The sequence below is a fragment of the Bubalus bubalis genome, chromosome 2, assembly GCF_019923935.1.
Source record: "Bubalus bubalis isolate 160015118507 breed Murrah chromosome 2, NDDB_SH_1, whole genome shotgun sequence".
Lineage (NCBI taxonomy): Eukaryota > Metazoa > Chordata > Mammalia > Artiodactyla > Bovidae > Bubalus > Bubalus bubalis.
The window spans coordinates 77,803,257-77,822,055 of record NC_059158.1 but is presented as its reverse complement, the minus strand read 5'-3'; the positions used below and the strand labels follow the sequence as shown (position 1 = coordinate 77,822,055).

The 18,799-nt window shown below is 39.5% G+C and overlaps 1 protein-coding gene across 10 annotated transcripts in view; it reads left to right on the top strand.

Moving 5' to 3' along the window:
- Positions 1 to 9,151, top strand: part of SP5 (Sp5 transcription factor) — a 72,844-nt gene extending 63,693 nt beyond the window's left edge. For all 10 annotated transcript variants that reach the window (XM_044933974.1, XM_044933981.1, XM_025275146.2 and 7 more), the window contains 3 exons: positions 1,832 to 1,889; positions 8,261 to 8,332; positions 8,956 to 9,151. In XM_044933974.1, the coding sequence (XP_044789909.1) occupies positions 1,832 to 1,889; positions 8,261 to 8,332; positions 8,956 to 9,074 (249 nt within the window). In that variant the 3' untranslated portion in view covers positions 9,075 to 9,151. The remainder of the gene's footprint in view (positions 1 to 1,831; positions 1,890 to 8,260; positions 8,333 to 8,955) is intronic.
- The last annotated feature ends 9,648 nt before the right edge of the window (positions 9,152 to 18,799 follow it).

Here is an 18,799-nt window from a genome sequence, read left to right as displayed (position 1 = left end):
CTTTTCAATAAGTGGTGCTGGGAAAACTGGACAGCTCCATGCAAAAGAATGAAGTTACATCACTACCTAATGCCATACACAAAGATAAACTCAAAGTGGGTTAGACCTAAATGTAAGACCAGAAACTATTAAACTGTTAGAGAAGAACATAGGCAGAACACTCAATGACATAAAGCAAGATCTTCTATGACCCACCTTCTAGAGTAATGGAAATAAAAATAAACAGGTGGAACCTAATTAAACTTAAAAGCTTTTGCACAGCAAAGGAAACTACAAACAAGGTGAAAAGACAACCCTCAGAATGGGAGAAAATGCTAGCAAGGGAAACAACTGATAAAGAATTAATTTCCAAAATATATAAGCAGCTTATACAACTCAATACCAGAAAAGCAAACAACCAAAGTGGGAAAGGGACCCAAAGAGACATTTCTCCAAAGAAGATATACAGATGGCTAACAAGCACATGAAAAGATGCTCAACATCACTCATTATCAGAGAAATCCAAATCAAAACTACAGTGAGATACTACCTCACGCCAGTCAGAATGGCCATCATCAAAAAAGTCTACAAATAATAAATGCTGGAGAGGGTGTGGAGAAAAGGGAACACTCTTGCATTGCTGGTGGGAATGTAAACTGATACAGCCACTATGGAAGACAGTATGGAGAGACTCCTTAAAAAAGCTGGGAATAAAACCACCGTATGACCCAGCAATCGCACTCCTAGGCTTATACCTTGAGGAAATAAAAACTGAAAAAGACACATGTACCCCAGTGTTCACTGCAGCACTATTTACAATAGCTAGAACATGGAAGCAACCTAGATGTCATTGGCAGATGAATGGATAATGAAGCTGTGGTACATATACACAATGGAATACTACTCAGCCATAAAAAGAACACATTTGAATATGTTCTAATGAGGTGGATGAAACTAGAGCCCGTTATACAGAGTGAAGAAGTCAGAGAAATAGAAATATCATATACTGACACAAATATATGGAATCTGAAGAGATGGCACTGATGAATTTATTTTCAGGGCAGCAGTGGAGAAACAGACATAGAGAACAGACCTATGGACAAGGTGGGAGGAGAGGAGAGAGAAGGGGAGATGTATTGAGAGAGTAACATAGAAATGTACAATACTATATGTAAAACAGATAGCCAATGGGAATTTGCTCTATGACTCAGGAAACTGAAACAAGGGCTCTGTGACAGGCTGAAGGGTGGGGGAGGGAGGGAGATGGGAGGGAGGTCTGGGAGGGAGGGGACATGGATGTACCTATGGCTGATTCTTGTTGATGTATGACAGAAAAACCACAAAATTCTGTAAAGCAATTATCCTTCAATTTAAAAAAAAGTTATAATATGTTACTTTATAACAAAAAAATACAATAAAATAGTAAAAGGAAAAACAGATGGGATAAGAGCAACCAATATTGGAAAATATTGAAAATACATAATTGTATTGTCATATAATTATGGATTAAGTTCACAACTAAAAACTGTATCTGAACCTAAGGGATATTAAAGTGATTAAAGTGTTCGTGGCTTTGCCAGTTGAATCAACCTGAGTATTCTCAGATTGTTCGGTAGTGTGTGCACAGTGTGGCTGCAGTAAAACAGAGGTGAGATGCTTCCTCTATGACCCTGCCATTAGAAGGCTTAAATATTCTTCACTGATTGATTCCAGACTCACTCCTGGGGAAACATGTGTAAAAGTTAAAAGCAAAATAGTTAATCATTAATGGAATATTTTCTAGGGAGTTTATAACTGACATTTAAATTCTCGGTAAAACTGCATAGCTGAAGAATTTCTTAATGTTTTCCAGTTCCTGAGAGCAGAAATGGGCCACGACTACCATTTGGCAAAAAAATTATGTCAGATGAGTAAGTACAAAATAATTCTCTTTTCCCAGTCTTCTCTTTGTTTCTAAATACATTCCCTAATATGTAAGATGGTTTGGTTATCATACAGCTAGTGAATTCCCTCATAGTGTCTTGGCGAATCCTTGATAGTAAAAACTGGTATAAGGACTAATTTAAATTAGAATTCTAGAGTAACTTTGCATGGGATAAACTGACAAGGACGCCATTAGAAGGTATGTCAACATCATTAGCTTCATGACAGTGGGTTCGTAACATATGCCTTTAGTTTCAAAGAAGTGTCATGTAGTAAAACAAGCCTTCCTTAGAAGTGAAGAAGAAGTGAAGCCGCTCAGTCGTGTCCAACTCTGAGACCCCATGGACTGTAACCCATGGACGGAGGAGCCTGGTGGGTTACAGTCCATGGGGTCACAAAGAGTCGGACACGACTAAGTGACTTCACAAGCCTTCCTTAGCATGCAGTTATTCCACAAATATTTGAGTTACCTACCTGCCAGGCTCCTCTGTCCATGGGATTTTTCAGGCAAGAATACTGTAGTGGGTTGCCATTTCCTCCTCCAGGGGATCTTCCTGACCCAGGGATCGAACCTACGTCTCCTGTGTTTCTGAACTGCAAGTGGATTCTTTACCACTGAGCCACTGGGGAAACCTTAATAAAAATTTAAAAAATTGTGTGCCAGTGCCGCTGTTTAGGCACTGGGCAAATAATCCCACACTTAATCTAGTGTCAGACAACAAACATATAATTAGCATGTCATAGATAACAGGTGCTATGGAGGAAAAGGGAAGGAGTAGAAAGTACTGGGAGGAAGCAAAGCAGTTTTAAGTAAGACGGTCCAGCAAGGCTCACTGGAAGACTAGAGCAAACCCGTGAAAAAGTTGTGGAAATGAGTCCTGTCATCGGAAGAAAGTGTGTTCCAGGCAGGACTAATAGTAAATATCCGATAGATGAGTGTGCCTGACCGGGAACAGCAAGGAAGGCAGCAGAACCGGAGCAGATTAAGCCAGGGGACGTGTGATAGAAGATGAGGTTGGAGAGCTTACAGGTCAGGGACCGTGCAGACTGCAGAGCATCTTTACACAGCTTAAGGACCTTGGCTTTCTCTCTGAGTGAGCAGAGAAACCACCAGATACTTTTGAGTAGATAAATGATATGAACAACCTTACTTTTCTATCTGAGTTTTAGTAGTTTGATTCAATGTTCAAAATGGTGGTGGTTTTTGTTTGTATTTAAGCAAAGAGAAGTTTGGGAGATTTGCTGAGTTTCTTAACTCTGTGGGTTGATGTTTTCATCAGCTTTGAGGATTTCTTGGCCATTAATTTTCAAAGATTACTTCTACCCTATTCTCTCCCTCTCTTCTATTCCTGGGTCTCCAGGTACACACAAATTAAATTTTTTCCTTGGTGTCCCACATGTGTCTTATACTCTGTTTTTTCCATTTCTTTTTATTTCTATGCTTTAGCTTGTGTATTTTCTGTTGACCTATTTTTGAGTTAATTTATCCTATCTTTTGCTGTGTCCAGTGTGCTGTTAAAACTATACAGTGAATTCTTCATTTCAAGGATTTCATTTTCCAATTTTAGAAAGTCCAACTAGTGGTTAGATTCCAGGTCTCTGTCAAAATCCATAGTCTTTTCAACTATTTTACCCATCTTTTTCTCTTCATTAGTCTTAGTTAAAGGACAAAAATGCCAATTCTACTATTAAACTTTATTAATGACAGGTCTTGAAATATTAACTATTGTAGACCTGTTTTATGGTTGAAATCTTCTAGTGACAATGTGGTGTAGGGACGTGGGGTCTACTCTTCCTTGCCTCACAGAGTCCCCACTGTGGATACAGTACTTCCTAAGTACTAAGCTAATTTTTAAAATCGATTTCTTGAATACATTAACACTACCTATTTTATATCCAGAAAAATTTGCCTTGTTTAATCCTTTCAAGCACTTTTGACCTTTAGAACCATCAAAATAGTTTGATCAAAACTATTTTTGGTGGCCCACAAACATAGAATTTCCAATCAGAAGGAATCCTTAGAGAATCATGTCCAGTCCTCCCTTTTTATAAGTAATGAAACCGAAGCAGAGAGAAGGTTAAGCGGCATGTGTAGCCCTGCTCAGGGAGCAAGTGACACAGCTGGAGCTGGAACCCAAGCCTCCTTTTCCCACAACTGCCTTTCTTCTCTGTGTGGCCGGTACAGAAAGGAGTGATGCTCTAGCTTTAGCTCCCAATTCTCGTGAGTTTTTCTTGTGGAGTCTAATTGTATATAGAAAATGTATCTATTATTTTTGTTTTTATACCTATCAGTTATTTTAGAAAAGCCTCTGGCTAAAGCTTATAAAATATAGACACTGACATCACCACATTTGTCAGTGAGTCTTGGCTGTTAGCCCCGCACTGTAAACAGCAGGTGCTCAATAAAATGCTTGTGGGCCTCAATAAAAGGCAATGCACACGCATTAGGTGCCAGGTAAATGAGGATGAAAAAGTTCAAACTGATCTATCTTAATGGGATTATATTCCTTTAAAAACTCCCTCCCTTCCTTTCTTCCAGCCAATATACATTGAGCACTAACTCTGTACCAGACATTATGCTGGGAGCTGGAGAGAAAGCAGAAATCAGATCACACCTTCTAAAGTGCTCTAAACCCTTCTGGGGTTGACATCAGACATGGTTTGGTGTGGTTTGCACCCTTACTGACTGACTCATCCAGTAATACTGTTTACTCTTTTCTACCCATGGCAAATAGTGGTGCCTCTACAACTGAGGGTTAAATTCTAGGAAAGGATGGATGGAGGGTCCTAAGACAGGCACCATTTTCCAGGGAGCCAGATGAAAAAGAATTGCTCCCAAGAGGAAGAAGAGGGAAGGATAGAGCACAGGGAGTGCAAAGTAAGATTGGCTACCCCTGATGCAGATTGCCAGTCAAGGATGTGAAATGAGAGAAGCCCAGGTTTTGCAAAGCCAGGCAGATTGAAGGCAGAAAGCAGAGTTGTAGACTGTCTCAGGGAAAAGAAAGTGCTATTTCTTTGATGCCAGTAGGAACGCTTGGCTGAGGGCTGCCTAAAGTCCCTCTCTGTGTTCAGAGCAATAGAACAAATTTTTTTCATCTAGCATGCACCCAAAAATATTATATATAAATTCTTACAGCATAGATATTATTTTCTAAAATTTATCACAGGATGTTGAATATTGTCCCTTGTGCTATATACTAGGACCTTGTTGTTTATCCATTTTATATATAATAATTTGCATCTGCTAACCCCAAACTCCCGTCCTATCCCCCCCTCACCCCTCTCCACCTTGGTAACAAGTCTGTTCTCCACAGCATAGATATTCTTTTGTCTCTTTTGTTCCCCCACCTTCTAACTTCTCCACAGAACAATCCACCTTTCTCTCTCTCTCTCTCTATATATATATATATATATTCATATATTTATAAATTTACTCATGTAAACATAGATTATGTATTTACTTTTTATGTATTTATATATATATGTATTGAGCACCTATTATGGGAACATTCTTGCATACAGTTTTTAATTCTTACAGCAGTTACGTGAGGCAGATAGGATTAACCCTATTTTACTAATGAGCAAAGTGAAGGTAGCCTAGAGAATTGATTTACCCAAAGTTACACAGCTTCCCAGTGGTAAAGCTAGATCCCAAGTCTGACTTGAGAGCCTGTGATTTCTTGCTACATTTCCATTTCTTCTTTTGAATAATAAGTTTATATTTCTGGTCAAGCAGGCGGAGACTTGAAAAAGAGGTGCTTTTATGAATCAATCGGATTGAAATGTCTCCTATAAATTGACCAATATATATTTTTATTTGTATCTAAGGCAACTAATTTATATGAAGTAATACATCTTTGTCCCTTCAGAGGTGTCTTACAAATTCACTCTCTTGAATAGCCTCCAGTTCCTTGTGTATTTCCTTGCCATCCAATCACGGTATGCTCATTTGTATCTTTACTTGGGTGCAGGGCTTCCCACCCTGCATCCCAGGTGCAAATGGTTTCTTTTCTTTTTTATCTGCTCTTCTAAAACTTTTGCTGGTGAAGGCTTGGAAAAGTGGTTTTTAAATGAGACTGAAAGTCAGGAATACCAGGTACTTTTCTTAGTTCATCTCATGACTGACTGTGAGATTTTCTGTCAGTCTTCCCATTTCTTGGTCTCTCTACTTGCAGCCGAGTCATCTCAGGGTGCCAACACTTTTGCTCAGAGGCAGTCTGAGATTCTACAAAAATAACGTGTAAGCCTGGAAGACCTATTTCATCAATTATAATAATTGTAAATGTTTAAGAATAATGGCCTGAAAACCAAAATGGTTCTCATCATTATGCATCTAACACAAAAACAGATGTAGCTTCAGATACAGAAGAGAGTTTCTATAAAGTTTTCTATTTCTTCTTGAGTAAACTAAATCACCCTTTCTTGGGGTATAATTTTATCAAGGCATAAAAGACTGCTTCCTACCCAGTCATCTATATTCATTTATTCCATTATTTTTTTTAATGTTTTGAGGTCTCCAGCTCTGTCAAGTACTCTCTTAGAGCTGCAACAGTGAACAAGACCAGCGTCTTGTCTACCCTAAAATCGCCTGCCATCTGAGGGCCCTAGAGCCCTGTGGAACTCAGAGCTTGCCTCACCCCCAGCCCCAGCACCCTGCCCCAGCCCTTCAGCCAGAAGGAAGTATCCGCTGCACACTTAGGAAGGAACCAAGCCTTTCTCCAGGCCCAGAGTCACTCCAGGAAAACTGATAATCAACATTTATTCAGTACTTACCATGCAGCAAGGACTAAACTAAGTACTTTGTCTGTATTATCTCCTTTATTCATCAGATATCCTAATGTGATCAGTAGTGTTTGTTACTGATCACAAGAGTTGGGATCACAAGAGTTGGACACGCCCACCACCGCTGGTATGGAAATTGTAGGGCTGAATTTCAAAGCAGATACTTTCCCTCTGAAAATTGACAGCTGCCAGCAGTTTCTGTTAAACCATGAAAATAGCTGATCTCATACTCCATTCCCATGGAATAATCCTAACTCCAGCATGAAATTTTCTAAGTTGTGTTCCAGGGAATATTAGTTCAAGATTGCTTAATAAATATTTCACCAAGTAGGATTCCATGGGAATAACAAATTAGGGAAACTATATCCTCTTCTCTGTAAGAGACATGCTAGTTCTGAGCATGTTAATGGCTATGTAAAATCCTGCAGTTGCTCCTTACTGTAAGCTTTGATTAACTTCATTTAACCTAGTTTCCCACATACATATTAACATCTTAAGAAACTAGTGTCTCAAAGAGCAAGTTGGAGAAACTCTGCTCTAGGAGGAGGCTTAACCTCAGAGAAAGATTTAGACTGCTAATGATAAGCATGTTTTAGTTCAAGTTAAAATGTGTAAAAATTCACCTTTATTAAAGCCTTAAAAGATGTATAAATACCCATAGAATCCTTAAAAGCAGATTCTGAGCAGGCACACACTCATGCTGACCCAGATTGACGGTACACTGTTACGTTAGTGGATTGGAAAATAAAGACATTGGTTTAGTGTGTCAGGATGAAAAGTCATATGGGGTGAGGTCCTCTGAGCCACTGGGGCCCAGTTGAACCATCCCACAATTCTCACTTTTAGCCAGGCGAATACACACTTGATGTTTCAGTGCCCCCTGGGGGCCACCAAGATATTACACAGAAGTCACAGCACTCAATGGATGATGCAGAATTATGAATACGCCTCAAGGCAGGTAAGAAGACAGCAGAGAGAGATCTGTAGAGCAGGATCTGAAAAAATAAGTTAACTAGTCTAGAAAACTCTGAAACAAAAGGTATAAGGCTTTATGGCTTCTAGGACATTGGTACATTAGACCAACAGGCCTAAAATTTTCTATTGATTTAGTCCAAAGGAAAGATGACACATTCACATAAAGGATCAGCAAAAAGGAATAAATAGCACTTAAAAACAATGGATCCGATGAAGTGGTGAGAATACTGTTCAGTAGGTGATGACTGGGTGTCATTAGCAAAGTCTCCATGTATTACAGGATTTGTACCTTGTTTGGGGAATGATTATAGTCAAGAAACAGCATGGCTAAAGCCTTTGAGGGATGTCTCATAGTGATGGAGATTGCATTTTTTGGACAGGTGGTAGAAAATATTAATGAGGATTATTTCCCTTGCAAAGTACCTAAGATAAGTAGAGCATTTTCTCTGTTTGCACTTAGATGTTCCTGTGGTATAATTGTTGGTGTTTTTGCTTTGTGCATTTTCACTTAACTGATTGACAGTTTCAATCTCACACTCAAGAGGCTGTTTGCTGAAATACTTAGAATGTTAATAACACGCAATCTGTTGTCCATTTGCAGTCCTAATCTATGAACCAGAAAATCCTGAGGCCAAGGAGTTTTTCTCACTGATTGAAGAAATGCTGCTGATGGGTAAATTTAAAAATTGAAATTCCTTCTTTCTCATAGAATTATGATCAGTCACTATTTAAAAATCCATTATCCCAGGAAACTGGCAAAGTACCTCCTCAGGAAGTGGTTAAGAAAAGGCAAAATGATTATCTCAGATGGTTTCATGAAACCGGCTTTTCCTCTATAGATGGTCAAGCTGACTCCATTTCCTCTGTGGAGTGGAACTGCCCAAGCAGAGCAGGCTCCCTGGGCAAATAATATTGGGCACTGACAGAGTCCCCAGAGGGAACAGTTCCTGCTAATACCCCAGGAACTGAAAGGATTATCCCACGGTTCCCAGCAAAGTCTGTACCCTCTACATTACCCTGAATCTCACTTTACTCTTATTCTATTTAAGTAAGAAGTTGACAGTAGTAAAAAAAAAAAAAAATTTATAGACCAATATTTTAAATATATTTTTAATCCACAAACATCTTTATGCTAGTAAAAATATGTTCTGTGTACCACTGCTTTGACCCTCAGCTGAGTTCTCACGTTCTAAAACTATGTACTTCTTGATGGAGGGGGAAACAAGGAGGATTATGATTTTTCAGGGTAGAAATAGTAAGAAATATTTTAAACAAGGCTCCTCCTTTCTGTGGCAGAGAAAGCACAGAATCTCGAGGAAGATGATGACGAGAGTGAAGAAGACAATAGTGAGAGTGGAGGAGAGAGCACTGAGGACCCAAGTGAAGAAAGCTCTGATGAGTGTGAAGATGGGTGACGACGGTTGCTGCTGTAGCTCAGTCTTCATGCCTGTTCATTACTGTGTAGGGTGGAAATATAAAGAAGAGAGCTGCATTTCAGTCTAATGGTTCTTTATTTGGCATAGAGTTCCTTTAATTTATCCATATTAGCTTGAGCTTCTTCTCAATAGTTAGATTTCAACTCAACGTGAGCTACTCAGAAAGGGAAATAGTCATTGAAAACTTAAAAGCACTAACAATGTGCCAGGTACTGTTACACATTAGTTTGTTGAATACCCATTAATTTGTTGAATCCAACAAAACCATGTGAATAACAATATCATTGTCCCCATTTGACAGATGAGAAAACTGAGGCACATAGCGGGTGGGTCATTTGCCCGGCATCATATCCCTGTTGATCAGCAGAGCCTCAATTTTTACATGAACATTATGGCTCCAGAAGCATACTCCAAGTCCCTACCATGTCCGGGCACTTTTATTTATATCACTTATTTCATGTTCTTTATAGCATGTATCAGTACCTGAAATTCTTACTTTTTTTTTAAGTTTTTATTTTATTTTATACCAGAGTATATTTGATTTGCAATGTTGTTTTAGGTGTACTGCAAAGTGATTCAGTTATTCAGAATTCATATACCTATTTATTTTTTAATTCTTTTCCCATTTAGGTTATTACAGAGTATTGAGCGGAGTTCCCTGTGCTTATACAGTAGGTTTTTGTTGGTTATCAATTTTAAATATAGTAGTGTGTATATATGTCAATCCCAACTTCCAATTTATCCCTCCCCCCAACTTGTTCTTTTTATCTTTTCCCTGCTTGTCAGAAAATGTAACCTCCACATAAGCAGGACTTTGTCTTTTTTACCATTATATCACTAGCAACTGGACAGGTGCCTGGAAAATAATGGGATGTGTATACCAAGTGAATGAATGAACTGAAAGTTAAGGACAATGTTTATATTCTTTCTTAAAACATTTGTAAGATTTTATTACACTTTTATATATCTGTTACATTATTTTTCTGATTCTGTATTCCTTGATGAATTTCTGCCACCTTCAAACTAGGTTATAAGGTAACCGAGGTAAAAATGAGAAAAATACTCCTAAATAATTTGTTTTGAGTGTGCCAATCTGATTTGGGGTTAGGCAGTTTGAGTTTTTATTCTTATATCAGCACCATATCATGTCATATCCAAAATGCTTGAAGCATAATTCATTCTTTGGGCATTTTGTAGCATGCTAACATTCAGAGGAAGAAATCCTGCTGCACCATTTTTATAGAACTGTCTGAAAGAAGTAAAGACAGGTATGTATAATCATCTAGTTGCGTAACTAGTTGGATAGCCCTGCAGGGCTGGCTGACAGAGACTGCAAGAGCTGCTTGTTCTTTTCATTTGTAGGTTGTTTGTTATTCCTCCTGTAACCACCACCATACGTCGATCAGGGCTTCCCTGGTGGCTCAGACAGTAAAGAATCCGCCTGCAACGCAGGAGACCTGGGTTCGAGTCCCCTGGAGGAGGGCGTGGCAGCCCACTCCAGTATTCTTGCCTGGAGAATTCCATGGACAGAGGAGCCTGAGAGGCTACAGTCCAAGGGGTTGCAAAGAGTCGGGCACGACTGACCAACTAAGCATATGTCAATCTAATGCCACTTACCTGACTTTGGAGTCCTCCCCATAAGAAGTCTTTTAAATATCCTAAAACTGATACTGCAGACGAAATGAATTACACTGGTTAAATTTTAGTTTTCTTTTTAAAGGCCAGGAAGGTTCTGAGGAAGAAGCTCTCTGAATAAAAAGCCATGATACCATAGGTCATATTATAGCTAAATCTAAGAATTTTCGAAGTTTGATCATGCAGAATAATCATGCAAGAAGCAACCTGTCCAGTTGCTAGTGATATAATGGTAAAAAAGACAAAGTCCTGCTTATGTGGAGGTTACATTTTCTGACAAGCAGGGAAAAGATAAAAAGAACAAGTTGGGGGGAGGGATAAATTGGAAGTTGGGATTGACATATATACACACTACTATATTTAAAATTGATAACCAACAATAATTATGGATATGTACCCTTTATCCATAGTCTTCATCCTACTTGCACTCCTTACTCAGTGTAATTCAGGGTGTTGGCATAACCTGACATAGGCATGCACATCTGAACGTGGTAGCTAAATAATATAATAGCTAAACATAATCTGCAAAGTATTTTTTGTATTATTTTATATAAACATTTTATATTATTTAATTTACTAGCTTCTCAGTCCTAAGAGCATGTTACTATAGTTTCCGTTTTGGTTACACAAATTGAATTTGGGATGCTGGGTGTATCCAAGGGTAAATGTTAACTAGGGTACTGGAATTCAGATGAGGAAATCAAGACTATGAGATGCTAGGTTATGTTTCAGTATGAGAGATCTAGTGAATCTTGAACCCAGTGTTTCATGTTGCTTCACACACAGCTAAACTGTAGGTGAATCAGCACACAAGCGGTGTCTTTGAAGACAGTTCAGTTCCAGACCTGTGCCTTCTTCAGAACATTACAGTGGTGGGAAGGAACCCAAACATTCAACAGCCTGCAAATGTATGAGAATATCCACTCAATGGACTTAAGATGGGAACCCAATAAGATAATTTCATTTATTTATTCGATCAATATTTACTGAAAGCCTATGGAGAACAAAACCTGGTCCCTGCTTTTAAAGAGTACTGGCAGGGTGACAGACACTGCCATTGAGGAAGGCCAGGGTGCTAAGGGAGAACACAGGAGGGGCACCTTAACCAGGCCAGGTGTCCAGGGAAAGCATTCAGAGGGATGTGGAGTCTAAGCTGAGAAGATAAATGAGGAGAAATTAGCTACAAGGAGAGGATGTGGGGAAGAGCATTCTATTAGTAGACACATCTGAGTCCAGAGAGCAAGTAGGCATGGTTGGATTGCAGAAGGAAAATGGACCAGTTAGAGCCAAGACAGATGAAGCTATAGTAATAAAGGGGCTGGGGAATGGAGGATCTTCCAAGCCATGTTAAAGTTTGAACTTTATCATTAAAATAGTGGGAGGCCATAGAGGGATTTTAAAGAAAATAATGTATTTTGGAAAGAGCATTCTAGTAGCCAGATAGAAAAACATGTTCTCAAACTACAGGTGATGATCCATCGGTCAGTTATGAAATCAATATAATGAGTAAAAAATAGCTGGGTCTCTTAAATACATAAAATAGCACACATTGGAAAAGAGTATATGGGAATTACAGTTTTGTGAAATTTTTCATTCAGAGTTTTTGGGTATATGTCCTCGATCTTGATGTGAAATGTGTTTCTTCTTCCTAAGGATCTCCATTTAAAAAAAAGAAAAGAATTATGAAGCATAGAGAACAGACTGGAGTGGGTTGGAAAGGAAGAGCATCAAGTATTCCAAATCCCGACCATTTTACTCCAATGCCCTACCCTCCACTGTACTTTGCTCCCTAAGATTCCAGTAGAGAGGGACAGATTGAAGAAAGGGGAATAACTAATGAAGTAAAGACCATCTAATGCCGTGGAGAATGCATATGACATAATGTTAGTGTGTGGCAGTAGCTTCCATCTGGACAACTGCCCCAGCATCCAAATGTGGAGTCAGAATGGCCTCTCCTTTCTTCATATAGCCTTCAATTCTCCTGCATCTCCTTATACAACTGACCCTCGAACAACATGGATTGGGACTGTGTAGGGTCTACTATGTGTGAACTTTTTCAGTAATAAATACTACAGTTCTACACAGTCTGCAGTTGGTTGAATTTGTGGATGCCAAACCACAGATCCAGAGGGCCAATTATTAGTTACACTCGGATTTTTGACTGCATAGTCAGTCAGCACCCTATTCCCCCATGATGTTCAAGGATCAACCATATATTATGCAAGTTGATAACCTACATTCCCTTTAACTGAAGTGTGTTTTTTCCCTTGGTTAATGTAAGGTATATGCGATTTTGATTATTTGCCTGGAATATTGATCTTGGACAGGTTGGGGTGGGCAGTGGGGAGCATTTGACCAGGACTCATGATGGCAGATGTGAAGGAAAGCCTGGATCCACTTGAAATGTTTTGGGGTTCTGGGCAAGTGTCCTATATTGGGAGGTATTGAGAACTCTAAGAGGCAGGTAAGACGTGGCCTCCAAGACCAGTCTGAGGAGGACAGAGGTCTCTCTGATTGGGTTTCCTAATAAACTACCCAGCTGATATGGGATGTAAGTTATAATGCTGGGCTGGGGTGGGGTGGGTGTGCCAAAGTTGGAGAGGCTTGTGAAGTGAAACACTGGGAAATGAGATGGGCTTGGGTAGCTGTTGTGCCGAAAGTTTTCACTTTCATCTCAGGTTCAAAGGATTTGTTAAAAGAATAAGCTACTTGTTCTATACAAATGAATAATGCCAATATTTATTAGAGAATTATCTAGCTTACTTTCAATATACTAACATTAAAAGAAAAGAGAACTAGAAACAGCAGAGGATACATCACCAAACTGGATTTTGACCAACATCCAGACTCAAACAGTGCTGGGAAGTCCCGTGTCACAGCACATCCAGAGTCCCAGTTAGCAGAAGGTCCCAGGCAGCGCATCTGCTATGTGGGTGAGACTTCAAAGATTGCAGTTCAGGGTTCCCACTTATAATTCCAGGAGGCAAACTGATACCGTCATCAGTCTGTGAGCAAATTTCAGCTCTTTTCATATTAATGCCATTTGTCTTATAAAACTTGAAATGTTAAGCCTGGGGCTTGGTTGGCCAGAGCTCCTGCAAGGGCTCCACAATCTCAAGATTGTCCCCTATCTTATCTATGGTGCTGTAAATCTTATACTCAGAGCAGGCAGGCAGGGCACTCAGGGCAGTGTCCAGGCAGGTTAGAAGCAAGGTCAGAGGCCTGTCCTACTTTGTCTCTGAAGCCTAAACAAGACTATTTAATTTCCCTAACAGTAGCCTTGTTCAAATGTACCCGTTTGCACCAGGAGACAGCCTATAGCAGGCACTGGTTGATTCCCCCTCCATCCTTTTGAACCTAGGTGATAAATCTAAGCTAATTATGGTACTTCCATCCCACTTGCTACTAGTTTGTTTGCAACAGCTTTGAAAGGTCACATAAAAATTATATTTTATATGTATTTAACAGGTACAACTTGATATACATTGTGAAATGACCACCACAATCAAGCGAATTAACATATCTATCACCTCTACGTAGTTACTTTGTGTGTGTGTGTGTGTGTTGAGAAGATTTAAGATCTATCCTCGTAGCAAATTTCGAGTATGGGCATACCTCAGAGATATTTTGAGTTCAGTTCCAGACAACCGCAATAAAGCTAATATCACAATAATGTGATTGAGGCATGTGAAGTTTTTGATTCCCAGTGCGTGTAAAAGTTATACCACTATACTGTAGTCTATTAAGTGTGCAGTAACACTATGTATAAAAAATAATATACATACCTTAATTTAAAATATTGATAAAAAATGCTAACCATCATCTGAGCCTTCAGTAAGTCATAATATTTCTTGTTGGTTGAGTTTTAAATATTGCAAAAATTATCAAACTGTGACACAGAGACACAAAGTGAGTAAATGCTGTTGGAAAGATGGCCCCGAAAGACTTACTTGCTACAGGGTTGCCACAAAGCTTTAGTTTGTAAAAAACGCAGTATCTGTGAAGCACAATAAAATAAGGTAGGCCTGTGTATAATAAGTAACATTAACTCTTGTCACCATGCTGTACTTTAGATCTCTAGAACTTATTCATCTTGCATAATTGAAACTTTGTACCCTTTTACCAATATCCCTTTACTGCTGGTTATTACTAGACATGGACAGAACTCAGCCAGTCTCAGCTACTAAAACATGAGACAAGAAAGCATAGAGCCCTCACAGATACCTGCAGCAACTAAGAACCATGGGAGGCTTTATGCTGAAGCCAATGCCAAGGACAGTGGAGGACAGAAAAGAAGAAACTAGTCCTTGATGACATTTTTAGTGACAGTCAACTCTGGTTTAGTCCTTTCCCTACCTCTGAATATCCTGTGTAAAACAATAAATTGTCTTACTGCAGTTTGTTTCTTACTTTCTATTACTCTGCAGCCAAGAGCACCCTACTGTATGTATCTGCGACGCACAGCAAGTGTAATGACAACAATGACATCCTCTCGGATTGTAAGCCTAACTGGACTCTCTAGGTTACCATCAGGTCCCCATTGGCTCATGGCCACCCAAAGCAGGACGAGGAACTGGTAGATCCTTGTTCCAGTTACAGGTGCAGGTAAGTGAAAGGCAGAAATACGAAAGCAGCTAGAATGGTTATCTCTGGGTTGTGTAAGTGAGGAGGGGAGGTAAGTAAGAAGAATTTTACTTTTCAATGTATGCATTTTAATTTTTTTTCATGGGCATGTGTCACTTATAACTGAAGCCTTTCTTATTGGTAAAATATAAAATACAATTTACCAGTTTAACCATTTTTAAGTATATAATTCAGTAACATTAGTATTTTGATACTGTGAAATCATTACCAGCATCCATCTCAAGGGCTTTTACATCTTCTCAGAATGAAACTTTGTACCCACTAGACAGTAACTCCCCATCCCCCTCTACCCTCAGCCCCTGGCAACCACTGTTCTCCTTTCTATTAATTTGACTACTCTACTTAGCAGCAGGTACCACAAGTAAGTGGAATCCTACAGTATCTGTCCCTTTGTGACTGACTTGTCTCACTTAGCATAATGTCTTCAAGGTTCTTCCATGCCCTAGCATCTTTCAATACCTGATCCCTCCTTATGGCTAAATACTATTCCATTGTGTGTACATATCACATTTCATTTATTCACTCATCCATTGATGGACAGTTAGATTGCTTCCACCTTTTGGCTATTGTGATTAATGTTGCTGTGAACGTGTATGTACAAATAAATATTCTATACTAAAAGTTTTTTTATACGTGCAGAATCTAAAAAGATGATGCAAATGGACTTATTCGTAAAACAAACAGACCCACAGACTTAGAGAACAAACTTATGGTTGCCAAGGGGAAGGAAGAGAGGAAGGGATAGCTAGGAAGTTTGGGACCTACATTACACACTGTTGTATTTAAAATGGATAGCCACCAAGGTCCTACTGTATAGCATAGGGAACTCGGCTCAATGTCATGTGGCAGCCTGGATGGAATGGGAGTTTGGGGGAGAATGGATACATATATATGTATGGCTGAGTCCCTTTGTTGTCTACCTGAAACTATCACAACATTGTTAATTGGCTATACTCCATTATAAAATTAGGACTTCCCTGTAGCTCAAATGGTAAATAACCTGCCTGTGATTCAGGACACCAGAGTTTAATCCCTGGGTTGGGAAGTTCCTCTGGAGAAGGGAATGGCAATCCACTCCAGTGTTCTTGCCTGGAGAACTCCATGGACAGAGAAGCCTGGTGGGCTACAGTCCATGGGGTCGCAAAGAGTTGGACATGACTGAGCAACTAACACACACACACACACACCCCAATATAAAATTAAAAGTTTAAAAAAAAACTTTTAAATTAAGCCTATACATGAGGTAGGACAAAACCTGGGGGGGGGGAAATAATGAAAATGTTAACCATGATTGCATTTGTGTCATGAGATTTTTTTCATTTTTGTCTGCTATAAAGTCATATACTTTTTTTTTAACAAGCATATATTACTTTAAGGGAAAAAATATAGCTTATTTACAATGTTTTGCTTTTCTTTAAAAAGAAACTTAAAAAGGAAGTTAGAATAAACAACAAGTTGCCACTATATAGCATACCAAACTACATCCAATCTCTTGGGATAAACCATAATGGAAAGGAATATTAAGGAAAGAATGAATATATATGTATAACTGAGTCACTGCGCTGTACAGCAGAGACTAGCAAAACATTGTAAATGAACTATACTTCAATCAAATAAAAAAGACCAAGAAAAAGTAAAACTGACCTTAGGAACAGAAAAGTTTACACAAGGAAGAGAAGAAACAAAGCAATATTCATGAATTGCCTATTGTACGTGAGGCATTTTAGCAGGCCTTAGTACACGTCTTGGTGTGCTAGAAGCTTCCCATTAGGATCAGTGTGTGTGTGTGTGTGTGTGTGTGCTCAGTCGCTCAGTCATGTCTGACTCTATGCGACTCCATGGACTGTTGCCTGCCAGGTTCCTCTTTCCATGGTGTTTTCCAGGCAAGAATACTGGAGCTGGTTGCCATTTTATACTCCAGGGGATCTCCCTGACCCAGGGCTCAAACCTACATCTCCACTGATAGCTGGATTTATCACTGCATCACCTGGGAAGCCCAATAAGGATCAACACTAACAAGTAAATCAGTAGGTCATTAAGTTCAGAAAAGATGTCACCTGAGACAGAAATGCTGATCTTCATAGAACATTAACCACTTAGAACACTCACAAACTGGCTTATTCTTATGCCCAGCTGGATAATTTAAAGAGATCATTGCAAATAATCATCAGTAGATATGCAGATGACACCACCCTTATGGCAGAAAGTGAAGGAGAACTAAAGAGCCTCTTGATGAAAGTGAAAGGAGAGTGAAAAAGTTGCCTTAAAGCTCAACATTCAGAAAAGTAAGATCATGGCATCCAGTCCCATCACTTCATGGCAAATAGATGGGGAAACAGTGGCTGACTTTATTTTTCTGGGCTCCAAGATTGCTGCAGATGGTTATTGCAGCCATGAAATTAAAAGATGCTTACTCCTTAGAAGGAAAGGTATGACCAGCCTAGACAGCATATTAAAAAGTAGAGACATTACTTTACCAACAAAGGTCCATCTAGTCAAGGCTATGGTTTTTCCAGTGGTCATGTATGGATGTGAGAGTTGGACTATAAAGAAAGCTGAGCGCTGAAGAATTGATGCTTTTGAACTGTGGTGTTGGAGAAGACTCCTGAGAGTCCCTTGGACTGCAAGGAGATCCAACCAGTCCATCCTAAAGGAGATCAGTCCTGGGTGTTCATTGGAAGAACTGATGTTGAAGCTGAAACTCCAATATTTTGGCCACCTGATGCAAAGAGCTGACTCATTGGAAAAGACTGTGATGCTGGGAAAGATTGAGGGCAGGAGGAGAAGGGGACGACAGAGGATGAGATGGTTAGATGGCATCACCGAATCGATGGACATGGGTTTGGGTAGACTCCGGGAGTTGGTGATGAACAGGGAGGCCTGGCGTGCTGTGGTTTATGGGGTCACAAGGAGTCGGACACAACTGAGTGACTGAACTGAGCCTCCAATATCCATTAGATCATCGAAATGATCCATGGGATCATTGAAAAAGCGAGAGTGTTCCAGAAAAACATCTGCTTTATTGACTATGCCAAGGCCTTTGACTGTGTGGACCACAACAAACTCTGGAAAATTCTTCAAGACATGGGAATACCAGACCACCTGACCTGCCTCCTGAGAAATCTGTATGCAGGTCAGGAAGCAACAGTTAGAACTGGACATGGAACAACAGACTGGTTCCAAATTGGGAAAGGAGTACGTCAAGGCTGTATATTGTCACCCTGATTATTTAACTTATATACAGAGTACATCATGAGAAATGCCAGGCTGGATGAAGCATAGGCTGGAATCAAGACTGCCGGGAGAAATATCAATAACCTCAGATATGCAGATAATACCATTCTTATGGCAGAAAATGAAGAAGAACTAAAGAGCCTCTTGATGAAAGTGAAAGAGGAGAGTGAAAAAGTTGGCTTAAAACTCAA